The sequence below is a fragment of the Schistosoma haematobium genome, chromosome 4 (genome assembly GCF_000699445.3).
Source record: "Schistosoma haematobium chromosome 4, whole genome shotgun sequence".
In the NCBI taxonomy this organism is placed as follows: Eukaryota; Metazoa; Platyhelminthes; class Trematoda; order Strigeidida; family Schistosomatidae; genus Schistosoma; species Schistosoma haematobium.
Window position 1 is genome coordinate 40,610,138 of NC_067199.1, and position 19,052 is coordinate 40,629,189.

The 19,052-nt window shown below is 33.8% G+C and overlaps 1 protein-coding gene across 1 annotated transcript in view; it reads right to left on the reverse strand.

The window, feature by feature from the left end:
* Positions 1-19,052, reverse strand: part of SCYL2 (SCY1-like protein 2) — a gene marked incomplete at both ends in the record, with an annotated part of 38,730 nt that overhangs the window by 18,690 nt on the left and 988 nt on the right. Inside the window, 8 exons of the mRNA XM_051219393.1 lie at positions 1,759-1,881; positions 2,740-2,916; positions 6,148-6,273; positions 9,348-9,464; positions 12,527-12,652; positions 16,694-16,936; positions 18,250-18,549; positions 18,582-18,737. Of these exons, the coding sequence (XP_051067007.1) occupies positions 1,759-1,881; positions 2,740-2,916; positions 6,148-6,273; positions 9,348-9,464; positions 12,527-12,652; positions 16,694-16,936; positions 18,250-18,549; positions 18,582-18,737 (1,368 nt within the window). The remainder of the gene's footprint in view (positions 1-1,758; positions 1,882-2,739; positions 2,917-6,147; positions 6,274-9,347; positions 9,465-12,526; positions 12,653-16,693; positions 16,937-18,249; positions 18,550-18,581; positions 18,738-19,052) is intronic.

Genomic DNA, 19,052 nt, shown 5'->3' on the forward strand with positions numbered 1-19,052 from the left:
TTCAATTTTCTAAATTCTTCATAATTTTTTTCTATCATCTCACTAATTTAGATCTCCTCGAATCGTATCTTCGACACTGATATTCCTTACTACTATTATCACCGTAACTACCTCTACTACCCTAAGATTCATCCTGACAACTAGACCTCGCTATGCTAACGGGCTATGACAACTTGAACCGATGTACGCATAAGCCAGGTTCTAAGTTCTGTTTGACTGACTGATGGATGTAGTGCCTCAACTTTCCAGACAAAAGCTGGTAGCAGAATGAAGTAAAAACCTCTTAATCCCTTGAATATGTTAACCGACAAGAAACCCCGAAAAATGTTGATATCACGTTAAGGAAGTTATGAGTTTAAAGAAGCCGAACCAAATAAGAATAAACCCACATGGACGATACTACCGCCAATACTTCGAAAAAAGGATGGTTTTGGAACGGAGAAGGGTAACTGGAGAAGATAGAACTCATATAATTACTATAGGGTAAGTTATTACATCTATTTTTACCATGTAATTGTTAAGTAATTTATTCAAGGTGTTTCCATATTGTCCTATTTGTGTGCTTTTATTTAATGAGTTAACAGATGATATACGTTATAACATTCAAAAATTATTATTTATTAATTGCGGAACTACTGCTGATTTTTGTGTTACTTTTGACTTAGTTGTATATAAACTATGAATTTTTATTTCTGGTGTGCTGTGCTCATGTAATGAATGTATATAACTCTATGAGTGCTTGGGTCATAATAATCGGTTTTTCGGCATGCTGTGTATAACTTCTGATTGGCTGTTAGGGTAAGGGGAAGCTGAGTACTGGAACAGTTGGAATAGGTATTCTTGCGGTCAATCATGGTTATTTTTTGTCAGGTGAATCATGTTCATGGTTAAACAAACGTCACAAAACTAATAGGCGTACAACGTACTAGTATAAGCAGATATATTTTGATTCAGTTTGGTGGAGTTTTTGTATGATTTTGGAGGTCATTTTCATCTTAAAAAGCCATGTACTGAAGATTAAAGCATATTGAACAGTTCTTCCATTTAATTGTGAGACTTTCATCACGCAAGTTCACTCAAGACTGTACTCATTTTCGATCCAAGATCTTGTGAACAGCAAAATACTATTCAGATACTAAGTCGCAAAGCTAGTTTAAATGTTCAACTTCAATAACCAAATAATACTAGTGATACGTTTCAATAGCCGAAATAAAGTGCTTTTATCACAGAAAAGCAGGGTCTAGAGTTTGGACCGTTAAATGATACTTGGAAAGAATCAGTTAATCAAATAATTCGTAATCAATCCTATTGAGATGAACAAACTGATTAACCGTGTTAGGTATAGAAGAATAATCTATACATTATTTACATCCCACTGTTGATTATATTAACATTAGTAAACAGAAGTAGTGAATCTTGTCAGGTATAATAAAACCAATAAAACCTTTCATAGTTGAGTTTGTAACCTTGATCCAGACTGGAAAGAAGAGAAAAAACTTACAGAAGTATTCATTCATTAATAAATCTTCGAAAAACTTGCATAGTTTAATGCAGCTCTAATAGGTCCGATGGAAAATAATTAAAACGTTATTAACGTAATTTTCACTCAAAAAGGTTTGATTATGAAGCTTAAATTATCATTCTTGACATCGTCGGTGCTTATTCTGTATGAAGAAGATTCATATTACCTGATAGATTATAGATGTATGATAATAATAAAATGAGTATATAGAAAGGAATAAAACAAGATGAACTAACCTGTATCATCTTATTGTCAATATCCAAAGCTAACTGTAACATTGGTAGAACATAATTACGAAACTCTTTGATTGGGAATTTCTCACTTAATATATGTATATTTTGTAAAAATATTAAGATAATCTGAAATAGAAAAGAAGTTTAACATAAGGGGAAGAGAAGAGGAAATAAACAAAGTAGAAAGACAAGCATTTGGGTTTGAAAGTCACTTAGATCAGTTGAATATCAGTCTCTTAATAGCCGTTTGAAGAAATATGAAATATGAATTAGCCTCGGTTAAAAAGCGTATAATAAGCAAATAGATAAATAAAATTACGGGAAACTAAAGCAAAAATCATCATTTTTCAAAATGAGTAATATTGAATTTAGAAATGTGGACTACTGGATCCAAACCCAGTAGTTTCAATGGTTAAGCACTTGTCGAGAGCTAAAGGCTGGGTTCACCCTCCTCAGGAATCCCGTTTTGAGGTGAAATGGCTGTTTGGTGTTTTATGATTTTTAAAGATACCCTAAATGGGATCAGTCTGTGACGAACACCATGCACAAGTAAATTTAATCTACAGAAAACCCCTCTTTATTAACACAGAAAGTTGTTTTGCGCAAATATACCTTCAATGTATATAATATGATATCACATTATAGTACTTATGAGTAGTCAAACTATTTGCCATACATTTTTTCTAAAACATAATTTTTCGACTTTAGATAAAAACATTGCTGTTCTAAGGTTCCTGTAAGATACTTCTGCTTGATTTTATGTTATAATGTAATAATACAATGGTCAAACATAGGGAATCAAAGACAATTCTCATCTCATCGTAACATAATTAGTGCAATAGGGTGTACACCTTAACAAATCACATGAACCTGAATAGTAAAGTTTAAAAATTCCTGATTACTTATACTTATCAAGAGATTATTGTTGTTCAACGTCATTTCACTTTCTGATTCAGTTTACATTCAGTTGAAATACAAACTTACTTGAATAGGTTCTTTCATTGACATTACAGGAATAAGACGTGGTAGCATATATTGAATAAACTCGTCTTGTGTAACTAAATCCAAAATTTGTAAAACAGCTGGGAGAATAAATGGTACCATATGTGGATTGGAAAAATCTTCAGCGATTTGTGGAAAAACACGAAACAGACATAAACGCTAAGAATAAAAAATAATATATGTATATGAATAACAGACATGGATACAGTGAAGTCATTACATAAGAATCATAGAAAATTCATTTTATCTAGTTAGTTCCCTTTGGTGAACTTTTGTAAAGGAATAAACATTAAACGTGATCAGATGAAGTGAGTTCATTTCGTGTAATATGAAGTATTGATTTGTATAGATAAACAAAATGTTTTACAAATGTAATTTCGGGTGTTATTATTATTATTGTTATTATTATTAATGGCTTTATTCGATATTATATTTTGATACAATATAGAATTCTCAGCACAAGTTCGTATAGTTCACCCATGAAAAGTAATTATAATTACTTCTTGAATTCTATATATATATATATATATATATATATATATATATATATATATATATATAGTTCCTTAAAGTATAGACTAGTTTTTACGACTCATCTATCAAGAGCCCAGGAGAAATATATATTGTTTACCAATGTAAACTATGATGTTAGAATAAATAAATATTTTTAATATCCCAATGAGTAGAAAATTTAGATTTTTCTACAAATTTTACTTATTTATAACAGTCTACCCAATGCTCAATTTATTCGAAATTATCAAATCAGACCTTGGTAATGATACCTATGATGTTAGAAATTATAATGTTGGACTTAGTGACTCGTCATGGATTGCTGACTGGAATTGGATGGAAGAATATGGGAGACGATCAGTTTATGACATAGAGCCGGAGTATGAAAGATTGCGTAGAACTTATGAGTTAGGGTTCTGGAGATGGTGCAACTCAATGGCTTGAGAACCCATTAGAAATATCTCAAAGTGGAAAACAATGAGAATCCTGCTGTAGTTTTCCTTTACATTTTTTACGAAAATAAAAAGGACTCCTTCGACTGAAAATGTTTTTCGGTCATATTGTTAACTGAATGATGTCTTCTGTAGCGTCATTTTTTCCATGTATTAAAGCTTCCTCCTTTGTGTTCTCTTCAATTGAATGCCTTTTGTTTTTTTATTAACAATGTTATTTCCGTAGGCTGTGTGGCGCTACCTTGTTTTTGTGCCCAGTTGTATCACATTTTATGCATATTAAATGTGTATTTAAAACTGGCTGAGAAAGGAAATCCGATTAACAACTAGCAGACATTATTATTTAGTCAGAAATTAGATCAACAGACAGCAAATAGTTGCGGCGTTTATAGATATTTGTTGGCTAAAATATGGTGAATATTCAAAAATTTTAAATTGTCTGCATAATCCAAGTAGTTGTAGTTCAGTGAGGAAATACTTCAGGATTTGCAAGTATCTTCGAGATTTAAAATAAACCGTGCTGTGGTGTGAATCATGTGATTTTTTACTAAACTTGATGAACTGAATCATAAAGTGCACAACGCGTAAATCACACAATTATTTGAGACAAATACATCTGCTATTTCATCATGCCCGATTAATTATATCACGTGATACAACCACCAATTACAGACACTGACTTATACGACCAGGCTAATGACACAACAACCTTTACGAGCAGTCTAGAATTTTTATTGGTCCTCTGAAATAGTAGCTTCTCTCCTAACACCACCGGTTCAGTCCAGAAGGTCAATATCAGCCTCCGCGATACGAACCATATATTTCAGACATACTGGGTTTATATACAAACAAACCAGAGCGCATCGTATCATAAAATAGAAAATAACAGTCATACAACATCAAGTCAAAAAGTGGCTGTGATTGTGATAAACTGTTACCAATAAATTGGGAATAACTTAAGGATAGTTATTCGTATAATCGTAGTCAATAAGTCAAATAAAAGCTTATAATAAAAGGAATATGAACACACATATAATATAGTTACTTAATAGTAATAATATATACATGCCTCCAAATGCTCTGGTACGGCCGAGAGTGGGGAGAGTCAGCTCTCCCTCTCGAAATGCTCTCACATGGTCACGTGCATACAACCATTGCCAGGGAAGTCCTACTCACTGCCTTCTCGCAGCATTAATGTTGTTTATGTAATTGAGAAGACGAAAAGCGAATGTCCGGCGATTCCACTGGTCGGTGGACACGGAGGAACTATTCAAGGGAGTTGGGAAACCCTGATTCCAAACCAATGGTGAACATGGGCTCCAGTATCCTGAAGGACGACATGATGTGTGAACCAATCGTCGGTCACCGGCTACCATGAGACTGCATCTCCTGACGTTGCTCCACTGCCTTGTGGATCGAACTTTTAGATCGAAGGCTCTGAGTGTGACCCCCTAAGACAACGACCTGCTTCGGTTTGGGCACCCGGGCAGTATCCCAGCCCTCACACAAATCGAATGTTTTATGTGGCACATATCCACTTAATGCCTCCTTGTACCAGTGTTTATAAGTTTAAATAAAAGAAAGTATATATATATATATATATATATATATATATATATATATATATATATATATATATATATGACAGCCTGTAAATAATTCCTAGTAGTTACCATTCCCTTATTCTTTGTACGGATATAACAACATCAAATAAGTATTTATTGAATAATCTGTCCAAAAGACATTAGTATAACAACTGACAAAATGAAATGGCACTATCTTGTCCAAATATAATCAGATTGATCCATGACAACAAAACATTCGGTAGGTAAGTAACCACTGTTATGAGAGGCGATTCAACTGTGAATTAGAAACTTTCGAAACTATTACTGTACAATTTTATTTATGAATATATTGACTGCATGTTTACCAAGTATTTTGGTTTGTTTAGTTTCGTATTACCCTAGTTCCAAGCTTTTATTTGGACCGTAAATTGTTGTCATAGCATTTTCCACTCATAAACTAGAACCGATTATTTGTGTACTCTGCACTCCGTTTTCCCCATTATTAATGTTATTGTTCCATGTTATTTATGTTACTCAATTAGTCTGCTACGTATGTATATAGATGAATATCTGAAACATAATAACGATTTTGAGACTTGTGATCATAGGTCTAGTGTTCTTCCTATTTGTTCAGAGCTAGTTAGAGTTACGTTAACCGTCAAGCATATAGTATCAGTCCTCCTCGTGCTTGCTGTGTATTGGTTGGTGCTAGGACAACAAATATGTTTGCCCATTATCCAGTCATCTTCGAAACACATAATAAATAGTAGTATTATATACTTTATAATGATACTGTAGCTATATTTTAAAGTTGGGCTCAACGATATGTAGAAAACTATCACCCACTCATAAGAATAACTCACTTTTGGCAAAGTATGAATAGAATTTGGCAAAGATTTATAAAACTGTGATCTAGATAAATTATCCAATTGATACATATTATCCACACTTCGTAAAACTGACATTGATGCGTCTTCAAAATATGTTGTCTAAAAAATACCACAAAAAAACATCATGTATGAAATAAGTATTGGGAAGATCATATAGCTAAGAATTTTAATGTGACGGTGTGTCACGAAGAAACACTTGTCAATAAACAATGAAGACATTTTGATATACCCTAAATTTATGGTGAGATATTCTTAGCCAGCATTTCTTAAAAAAAACAAAGATAGGATAGTCTCTTCCACCCAGTCCCTACATAATCTAAAAAATAGGCACTGCTAAGATCTACTGCAGACCGAAATTCATTGAAATAAATAAATGTCTATTGCTCATAGATACGTTTACAGTATCCTTGAAGGTAGCTTAAAGGTTTTTGTTTTCAAAACGTAACCAATAAATCAGGAATGAACATTACAGAGTACACAGTGAGTTGGAGAGGTTCGGTGAAGATAAATGGATAAATAAATTTCTAAAAAAAAACAATAAAATGATACATGCTGTAGGCGAATTACAAAGACTTCACAGTCCACAACATATATGGTATCTAGATATGTTAAGCCTGAACACCGGATATTGTTAATATTGAGTTCCTTAACTGACTAACATCCTATAAAACCTCATCAGCAAATCATTCAAGAGGTCGGATATGATTGATATTTCATTTCACGGCAAGTTTAGTTACGGAGGTTATTTACATTATTAAGTCCAACCACAGAGTATTAGTGACCTCTAAGCAGAATTTCAAAATGAGAAATATTTGTAAATTCGGCTGATTAGATTATAAAATAACATAAATAGTTGACTTATGGAGTTTAAAAAGAAATGTTGATTGGGTTAATCTATTTTGGATATTTTTCGGTTTTAATAAAGTTTCCAGAGCTGGGAATTGACATTTTCTAAGACAGTTATTTTAATCTCGCCGAAAAAGCTGTTGTTAAACATTGTATACACATTATTTCAGTAAAATACTTTAATATTTTACTCTGACTGTACTACTATGATATGAAAAATATCAGTCATCATAAGAACATATCGCTAGAAACTAAAACAGGTGTGAAAAATCCAGAAAAGTATATTATTAGCCCAGAACAAATTACTTGTCAGCTGACTATCGACTTTCCCATCGAATCATAAGGGAGTGGAATTCATTACCTCAGCATGTGGTTGGGGCTCCATTCGTCGACTATTTCAAAAGAAAGTCGGATGAACTGAGAGACCATCATTACTAGAACTAACACCGGCCATCAAGCCTCCTGTCCTTTCCAAATTGAAACTGAAATTTGTGAGCAGTTGTACCAAGTTAAAAATTAAATGAGAAACTATTTTATCTTATATGAGATAACTGGAGGGGATATATGAAGAGGGGAAGTAACTCATTTACCAATTACATAATGATGTAATCGAATTTGAGCTACATTTGTTATGTGTGTTTTAGTGATTTCTGTCATAAACCCAAACAGAATTAGACAAAGAGGAGTTTAAACCTACAAGTCTAACAGTTCAAAACCCTCCGTTTTAATTCTCAAACCACCACTTCGCTTTTATTCCAAGTTGTAAAAAAAAGATGAACAATCATCTCGTGCTCATATAATATTAGTTGGTTCATCAAAACCTATCGATGATCTGTTTGAAGTTAATTTTAAACCACTTTAGTCAGTAGTATGTTTGAATTAATGCTAATCACTTACATGTAAAAGTATATTATATACATAAAGAAGAAATACATTTTCTCACAAATTTCTATGCACCATTAGATGACCAACAATTCAAATAAATAATAAAACACGATAAAAATAAGAAAAATGAGAACAATTCAATATTAATATCTTTATGGTCAGTCAGTTACAACGTAGGACCAGGCACATTCATGCATCGGTCCAAGTTGCCACACCTCATCACCACAGCAAGACGGACATCGGATTCATAGAAGTAGTTAATTCAGAGGTGGTAATATATAAAAGAAAGATTGCATATAAGGATATAGTACAGGAAGAAAGAATTAGTTTGTAGAAAGAAAGATATGAAGCGATTTTTAATCTCACGGTTTAAGGGAAGACAAAGAGTATATACACCTACGCCATTGTGATTGATTTTGAGCCATGTCACCCAGAGTCTCCAACCATTAGTTACGATAGTCACGCGGACCCCAACCAAGTAGTCTGCATCTAGCTATCTTTATGGTCTTGAAATAGAACAGTGATTAATTCATGTTTAAATGAAATTCAAAATATCTGTTAGTAAACTAAATATGTCAAATTCTAGTGATTGAGAAACAGTGCTTCCATGTTTTCAATAGTGATCTAACTTAGATCGACTCATGAATTCAAATGTGAAAATACTACAATCTCCATAAATCACCTTACTGAAAATAAAATACGTCACTCGTTCAATTTTGACTCAACTGTTAAGTGGTACTTCACACATAAACATAGGTTCAAGAAGGCACCAAATAGATATGCGCCACATAAAACATTCGATTTGTGTGAGGGCTGAGATACTGCCCGGGTGCCCAAACCGAAGCAGGTCGTTGTCTTAGGGGGTCACACTCAGAGCCTTCGATCTAAAAGTTCGATCCACAAGGCAGTGGAGCAACGTCAGGAGATGCAGTCTCATGGTAGCCGGTGACCGACGATTGGTTCACACATCATGTCGTCCTTCAGGATACTGGAGCCCATGTTCACCATTGGTTTGGAATCAGGGTTTACCAACTCCCTTGAATAGTTCCTCCGTGTCCACCGACCGGTGGAATTGCCGGACATTCGCTTTTCGTCTTCTCAATTACATAAACAACATTAATGCTGCGAGAAGGCAGTGAGTAGGACTTCCCTGGCAATGGTTGTATGCACGTGACCATGTGAGAGCATTTCGAGAGGGAGAGCTGACTCTCCCCACTCTCGGCCGTACCAGGGCATTCGGGAGCAAGTAGTACTACAACTTATAGGAAGAGATATTATTGACAATTCATTTAATAAATCTATCTGTATATTGATTATAAAATTTTCGAATAGATTGTAGTTTTTTTAAGAAGGAATCATATTATTTGGAAAGAATGAAAAGATTATTTCATGAATAAGGAATATATATGAAAAATGAATTAGTTATTGTACATAAATCTTACTCTTAAAAATTGTACAGCATCTGGTCGAATTTGTGGATCTGATGACAGCATCATTTTGACATATTCTTTCAGATTATTCGGTAAATCCAATCCTTTGCTGGATAATAATGATGGGAGCTTATTAGAAAAATGAACAAGAATAAGAAAAAAATGTGAAAGTTGTGTAGCTTATTTTTGATGAATTAATGTGTACATTTTTGAGTATTTGTTGAAAATAATTGTTACAATATCAATTGTAAGCTGCCTTTTAACTTACTACTTATATTTGTCTTTTGGGTTGACCATAAGTAAAATTCAGTTAACCATCAATGGGTTATTCGGTTGTGTCAGAAATGTCTTAATAATGTGCCCACTGCAACCCATAAACTGTAGTGTTATGGTCCAGTATTTTATTTGTTGCGGACCTGAAAAATAGTTGTGATAACAATATGAGCTCGCGACCAGGTATTTGGCCTATGGGATGGATTTAGGAGAGTCAGTGCTTCCATGACCTAACGACCGTGCAAAAAAAGCGATTTAATGCGGTTCTATGTATGAAAACATTGGCAGCGTGGCAACAAAGAGATTGTAGAACAAAATAATATTTGTATCATTTAACTAGATCGATTAGATGATGCAGCAACGGTGAAAATAATTTCAATCTATCTAAAAACGTTTTATTGAAACGTTGATTACAAAGTCATACATACAGACTACAATACTCTCAAAACAAGAATATTGAGTTGTTCGGTCAATCATAGAATTTATTTTGAAGCATGAAGTGAGCATATATTTGATTCATGATTTGCGTGAAGTGAGATGCGTTCTTTGTATCGAATTTATTACTTTCGATGGAAATAAGGAGTGGCAGCCAACACAAACGGTTGATTCAAATGAGCATTCTAAATACGAAATGTAAAAAAGTGCAAGGGCTTTGAGTTTTTACGATACTTTTGAAGTAAGTACGATTTTCTGTTATCATTTCATATACTCATCAATTGTCCTAAATTTATAAAGCAAAGCAGAGAATATTATGATACTTAGAGAGTATTATTTTGTATCATGTCAACTGTCCATCATATTAGCAACGCGCCCGGAACTAACACATCCAGATAGTCCAAATATTGGAAAACTGAATAGCAGTTTAGGTCTAGTATGGAACTTTCTTAACAGTACACACAACCAGACATGACGTTAAGCTCATAAAACTTCAGGCTATGCATAGCCAAAATCTAACGATTCACATTTTCATCATTAATCCAGAACGATCAGTGAGTTATAAATTGATTGGCAACTTCCTTGACTTTAAATATTATTGCTTCTCATTAGAACTTTAAGACATTTATTGTTAGCTAATGTTAGCTTATGTTCTACGGTATGATTGTATCTCAATGGACGCCTCTTAGCACGCGTATGTGCACGAAGTTTTAATGATAGACGAATATGTATACATCTTATGAATATACATAAGTTAATGAACTCATTCAGACAGGTGTATACACTCCCTGTCTTCCCTTAAACTAAGAGATTAAAGTCACTTCATATCTTTCTTTCTACGAACCAATTCTTTCTTCTTGTACTATATCTCTATATGCAAACTTTCTCTTATATATTACTACCTTTGATCTAACCACTTCTATGAATCCAGTGTGCATCTTGTTGTGCTGATGCGGTATGGCAACCTGGACCGATGCACATATGTGCCTGGTCCTACGTTGTAGCTGACTGACTGACTGACTGGTGCTTGTTGGGGCAGGTGACCCTGGGTGGATTAATTGCTTTCTTACTGAGGTATCGCATTTGATGGGAAAAATTACTTCTCAAAGTTTACAAAATCCCCACAAAGTATGTAAATAAAATAGGCTGGGTAACTACATATATATTGTTAGTACAATTTAAACCTCGATGATGTATATGGTGTTTTTTTTTACCCTGATATGTAAACAATACAAACATTTATACATAGTTCATACTTGGTATCAACGAATTTATAATCTAGATCACTAACGTTTCATGAAAGATGATCTATCGTCTAACGTCCAATCAATGATCACAGATCATCGTTTTAATTAAGATACAGCCAGAAAATTATCGCTTACATCTCACAAAAATGACGAGGGAACTGTGAGTTGATCTATCTAATAGCTTAAGGCACCATACATGTGTATTATTTGTCTGAAACTTTGCATCCTTTGCATTCACTGAAATTCCTAATGGGAAGCGCTTTAATTGAAGGCTATTAATTCATTCTCCTAATCGTATTCGTACCAATAATAGCGCATTTGTAACATTTAGATCGTTCTTGTTTTGGAATCCCTTGAGTAAATATAAAATTCCCAATATTTGCGTTCTTAACACCAGGGTGTCATTTCTGTTGGTCTAGATATCATCAAATGTATTTAGCAAGGTATTAAACCGGGGTGAACTAACATGGTATAAGTGATAAGTTGTTAGATAGTTTTCGCATAATAATAAGTTTTGTCTCGCATTTTATATGGAGAGAAACTTATCGAATAGCCTGCAGTTGTTTAGTTCTGACGTTTAATCCAATGTAATATTGATATATCAATCCAGTGATCATCAGAATAGGCAACAAACAAAAACTGAGTACGTTGTCGATTGAAACCTATTTTTTTCCGAATTCAGTGTCACAAACGGACCTTTTAAGAACAAAAAATTATTCGACGTGGATACTGACAGTTCGTACACCGCCAAAGTTAATTCACCTACCACCTATTCTTATATATCTCTTATTATTTTATGCATATTTTCTATAGTGGCTTAAGATATTCTGGTTCACGATTCAAATAGTCAACGAACAAGTTTCTAGGTTGCTTTTTACATCCAACCCACAGGTATGTATCAAAAACCCAGAGGAGTTGACGGAAAATATTAAATCTGAAATTTTCTCCATATTTACTACCATATATCTTTGAAAAAACATTATCGCTCTTCAATGGAGTAGTAATATCACCAAAATATTACTAAGTAATAGTGTATCTTTGCTCGACACACGTAATAATCACAAGCCAAAAAGACTAGGTAGATAGCAATGTCAACATTTATCCAATATATATTTAATACTACAATAAAATCCCATATATTTATTTGTATCTCACTAGATCTTTTTTGTTTGCTGTGGAATACTTAAAAAAACTAAATATGCACAAAATTCTCGTTTAAAAGATCATACTACTTACTTGTTTAATAGTTCGTTTGTAAGCGTGATAATCATCTCCAACATCCAAAATGGATTTGCCACGATTGAATAGTGCACAGATTAAAAGACCGAGCGAAAACATATCACTTGCACCAGTCACTTCACCCTAATAATTTTAATAATATAAAAAAATACTTTGGGTGTTGTGAAGAATTTGCATTCTTTAAAAAATGATAGGTGAATTACAACAGAATAAATTAACAGTTTAAGGGTTGTGGAGATTGTCAAGTTTTTGATTGAGATCATTAACCGATTGATGTTAGACCACCATTGAAAACCTGGAAGCACTAGACGGCCGTTTCGTCCTATTGTGGGACTCCTCAGCAGTACGTATCCACGATCCCGCTCGCGGCCCTGAATTCGAATCCAGGGCCGCGAGCGGATCGTGGATACGTACTGCTGAGGAGTCTCACAATGGGACGAAACGGTCGTCTAGTGCTTCCAGGTTTTCAATGGTGGTCTAACATCAATCGGTTCATGATCTCAATCAAGAATAAATTAAGTATGGATGGGGTTGTTTCTAAAAACGAATTAGTAAAAGGTATCACATCGCATATTATTATAAGGGCTCAAGTTCTTGTTAAAAGAGAATCTTCTATGTCATCAACTATGTGAATTCACGAAGGAAGTTATTGTGAATGGACTAAAGTTAACATTTAAACTAATGTCAAGAACTCTGCCCCAGAAAACAAGCTTAAGAGTCAACGAAGTTAAAAGTATATTTCTCGAAGTGATCTGCCAATATAGAAGCGTAAAAACCATTAATCTACATTGAAAACAGTAGAAAACTGAAACGGGTAGCACCAGAAAAATACTTGAAAGACGGGTAGCAACCTGAAAAGGGAATATCGCTTACACAAGCATCGTTATTTTTTGTTAGACAGTAGTAACTTTTAGATATATTACAATACTAAAATTTTGAACAGAAAGACTAAGTCTAGTTACCTGTTCAACAGAAGTTTTTAGATGATAAACACCCCCCACCAAAGTAAACAAAATGAAGTACTCCATTTCGATAATCGCAACATGATTATCATGAAATGATAGCACCAATCACTGGTTTCACTCATATAGTAAGTACACAATTATAAACTTGGATTTGAGCCACACTAATTGTGTGGGGGCTAAGAATACTACCCGGTTGTCAAAACTAAAATAAACGGGGCAGGGTTCGAGCTTGTGGTGCACCAGTTGAAAGCCAAGTGTTTTAATCAGAAAGCCGCCGCTCTAGGACCTATATCAATAGGGTTTCGAATCCGACCTATTAAGCATAAATCTATGACGTCTTAGATAGGTACATCTGTATTCGAAAACTTAGACGACACACAGTCATTTCGTATGACATGTCTAAACCCTTAAAGTTATCAGTTGCCAAACAATCAAGTCATCTACATTTACAAACTACTCTCCAAAAATTGACAATTCAAAAAAATAAGTAGAGCATTTGATAAGATATTAGATATGTAACAGAACAACCGTAGAGAAGTCTAAACTAATAACTGACAACAGATTATCAATATTTGCCGATTCTTATCAATAAGAAATCGATGTACTCGTTTAATGAATGCAAAGAAAAGTAAAGCATAAAATATATGGACATATATATATGTCAGTCAGCTACAATGTAGGACCAGGCACATATATACATCGGTCCAAGTTGCCACACCTCATTATCACAACAAGATGAACACCATATATAATGTCAGTTCATTAAAACTATTGATTTGAGACAAACATTTCATTCCCAGTTCAAAACAACTAGCTTATGCTGTGCAGAAGAGCAATGAAAAATCAAGTTCGTTCGTAATGGAAGAGCTTTCTACATAAAACTCAATTAAAAAGGGGGGAAATATTAGAAAGAAGTGATCATATAACCTAATTAGTTAGATTTGTTGGTTATAAAAGTTTAACTTTATGATACTATTAATTCTGTTCGTACATTTGGTCACTGATTATTTAATGTGAAGTACTGGTCAGTTTAAATTACTCAGATCTGACTGTTTATCAATGTAAATGAAACATAAAAATCAGTGTATTCAGGAATAATTTTGATAATAATAAATTTTCATCTATCGTTTTCGCCTCCTCCTTTGTAACGAGCAATATCATCTCTTTGTTTATAACACTTTATGGTATATTGTTCATAAAATATCATTTGGTTTCTGTATGCATATATATGATTTAGAGAACACACTTCATCGAGTATAAAAGCGGTAATTTTAACTGTTGATAGTAAAGTATAGTTTTGCGATGACTATAGGTGAATATAACCAAGTGATCAAGCGACAGACAGACTTAACAATCGTTTTCTTGGATAAATTGATGGTATGTTTTCATCAGCTTAATTTATTCTGATATCTACGTTTCAAGAAATAATCTTTTGTACGAGAAGGATAAGCATTTTCATTTCATCGCTTCTGTGGATCACTTGCTTCTGTGAAGTACAGTACATCAACCATACCAAAGGGTTGATTTCAACACAGATATAGGCGCAAGTTTTAGCATGATTTCAATTAAAAGTAACAAGAAATCTTTCGGAACCTGTGATCAAGCTAACCAACATACTGTTTTTGACATTGCTAATAAGAATTAATCAAAATCATCCGAAGCTACTTCCTTTTTAAATTTTCATGATAGCGGAAGTTTTAACAGCGTACTAGATGAATGTTCCTTTGTTTATGGAAACCTGATCACGTCTCACCTACTTTATTTTGAGCATAGATTTTACGCAACTCGTCTTCCATATACAAAAATCGGGGCTTGAAGACTGGTACATCAACATATGTTGAGTTATATATATATATCATCTAATTCGTCACCAATCGTCATACAGTCTGTTTGAATTGCTTTCCTGGTGCCAATATGTTTAGTTAATTGGTTACCGTTCACAATACATCATGGTTGCAAACTCACTCCTTTTCCTTGACTACACTGCTTGTTTTCTGCCAGGTCACAACTAAATCTGTAGTAATGTTTCATAATTCAGTGTCTCAATACTACTCGGACATATAAATCTGTAACGTGTACATATCAATATTACATTTAGAAGCATTATTTTGTAGTTATGGTTTTCGAATATTTAACTAATGGTATGGTTTATTAGTTTTTTACATGTTATTTTGTGTTTTGACTTGACATGATCAATCAATCTAAGGTTCATATACCCAACTTTGAGTCCCATTTTGTGTGTGTGCATGAGAGCTGGTTAAACTGTCCGGGTACGTGAAGTGACTGAGGTGGATTGGTGTTTAAACGCGAGATAAAGTGCTTGGAAACCGATTTTTTTACTACTAAACATCACCATTATCTCGGAAATCCTGTTTCCCTTCGTTATTTTTCTAAATTCTACAGCTTACCTATTACAATTAAGATAGGTTTGAAAATATTTCATATTATGAATACTGATACTAACTAGTTATTGAAAACCGAAGAACCAGCAAGCAAACGGGTTACAATTACTGAAATTAGTTAAAATTTCATAATTACGTTTTTTTAAGCGTCAAGTTGAGAAATAAGTTTGTTAATAAACTACTCATCTCTCCGATGAATTTTTCCAGAAGTGTTTACATATTTTTTGATATAATAACCACCATTTATGGCAGAAATGAACGGTTTAAGGATATGTGCACCACAACAAAAACTTGGCGATTTCATGGATTATGAACACTTCACATTGATATATACAACCAAAACTGTACAAGAAACAAGACCAAGAAATATAAATATTGATGGACCAATTGTATTAGACAGTTAATGGAGGAAGAAAGACAAAAGAACCAGGCACAAACGAAAAGGAAAGTGGGGAAATCTCAGAAAAAATTTCAACACATAATTCGAGCAATTAACAGGTGTATTTTAAAGTGTCTCCGCTTAAATTCTCTAGCTGTTACGACTTGATTTATGTTACATACACCAGTTGTGTTAAATGTCTAAATTACCTAAATCTTAAGTATCTAGATCACTGTCTTTACACTTTGACGATTCCGAAAAACAGCGAAACAAATATTTAGTGCTCTCAGATTTCTAATGGTTAGCTTCAGCTGAAACTGAGTTTATGCCAAAAACTATCTTCGGGTTACACCAAACTTTCATAAACCCCTCATTCACAATGTAAAATTCGTGAGCATAATCCAAAAGAATTACTTACCTGAAGGATCGCCTCAGGGCTACTAGCATTAAGATTCAATTGACAAGTAGGCATTAAATTAGATTGCCAAACAGGTATTTTGGCAAGAGATTGTCCTGATTTTTCGTTCTGGTCTGCTACTTTTGAAAATTCGAACCCACCAAGTTTCCAAATACCAAAACGATTGATTACTACTGATTCAGGAGTCAAGTTTAAGTGTAAACGATGACAATCAGAGTGTAAAAAATCCAGTGCCTCTGCAAGCTGAAAGTGAAAAAGAAACGCAATCGAATTCTTTCAGGACCGTAACATCTAATCATCCATATAGTGTTGACTAGGCTAGAGATCATTAAGTTATGGAAGTATTTTTGACGCAATCAAAGAACGAAATGTATGTATGAAGCGGGTGGAAGGTGATGATCAATGTCTGGCTGATTAATATTAATCGACCAACGAAACTGGGATTTTCTTTACAAAGGATGAGCTGAGTTGTGGAAAGATTAGTTTAAAAGTCAGTGAGGTACCGAAAGAGTTTAGTTTGGACTTCAGGAAGTTGAATTCGCCTAACTTTCCAGATAAGGTTGATTAGTATATAATGAATAAGACTTAAAAGCAATTTTCAATTATCATCATTATAAATCATCAATCAAGTACAGCTTCGTGCACTTGGCTTTGAGCCATACTGCGAATGTGAGAGCTAGTGATACTACCCAGTGCTCAAACCGAGTTACATGGAGAGGATTAGAGGCTGTAACTAAGTGGCCGAAAACTGAACCCCTTAGCCACTGAGTCAGCACTTCACAACTTCTTATACATTACTTCAAATAGATAACACAAAATTGTGTACTTTAAAAGAAATATGTAGTGAAAATGTCAATTCGTGCTATAATTTTCATATCGACGACCGCCAAGAAATCTTTGGTATATGAGTACAGAATCAAGTGTTCCGTCTTACTCGTTATGTTTGCGTAAATGACTGACCTAAATATGGTAGCGCCAAGTTTCAAGATTAAAACATAGCTTTTAAAGATAGCTGAGTGACATGATAAAAATGTTTGACTGAACGAGGAGAGGTTAAAGAAATAAATGAATTTTCCATGATTTACATAAACATAAAATAATAAATGGAATTTTACTTATGAGGCCTATTTTGAGTCACATAAGCGAAAACTCCCTAACCATGAATCTTAATTATCTCGCACACTCCTACCAAAGGACCTACTTTCCCGCAAACCTTGACCAACAATTATGGGCTTTATAATTTGAGAAAACTTTTGGATTGAACCATTCTTAACAAGACTACATACTAACCAACGTAGCAGCTAGAAGTACTCTCAAAATAAGATGATCGCTGGTTGGCTGTTATCCACTATAATTTCGATGTTTGACTGGTAGTTATATTACATTGTTATAACCGATATTTCAAGACTAGTTGAAGTAGGTATCGAGTTGTTGATGAAATTCATGGAAATCTCTGTTAATTTTGTTTAACTTTTATTGGTGTATAAAACGAAAAAGGCGTGAAGTATTGAATACATATATGAAACTAAATGACTGTAAAAAATATTTTAAATTACCTGCACCAAACCATATTTAATCTCAGTATCTGATAAAGAAAAATCCATAGACTCGTTTGGCTGTCTAATGTTTGAAGAGTCTCTTGTCAATACACTATTTAGTGAAGTAAACAATGGTTCCGTTGCATAAGCAAGACTTTCACGTGATTCCTCTAAAGGCTGAAGAACTGATACTATTTTTGGATGCTTAATCCTCATCAACGTAGACACACCGTATTTAAGTATTTCAATCATAGATTCTCGTTGCAACTTTGGATAAGACTCTAACAATTTTTTTTCCATTATCCATATAGTGGCTTCCTGTGATAAGGGACGAAGGTGATGAGACTTACTTGATGAGTAGAACGTTTTTTAGCTGAATACAATTTCCATAATGAACCTGGACCAGTTTGACCAATTTGTTTTTCAATGTCATACTCTCGAGTTAACGGATTGCCAGGTAAGGCACCTGATACTTTTGTTTTTAATTTGTTGAACACAGAGTCCATCTGCAATATTATAGACAAAACTAGCATAAAGATGAATGTTTATTCGCTATATTGACAATGATGAAAATTAGGCCACTTATGAGCCGCAAAATAAAACGATACATATCAAGAATAACGAGATGAATCACTTTATTCGGTCTGTATGAGAAAGTTCCACTGACTCAATTGAATCGTACGTGTAAATAAGATCCTGAAAGGCTTTACAATGAAGTTACCTAATACTCAGTTTGATATCACTGTTATTTTTTCAAAAAACATAAAGAGAGAGTACCTGATGCAAGGCATTAAAAAAAGGTCCAGAGGAACATTTTTATG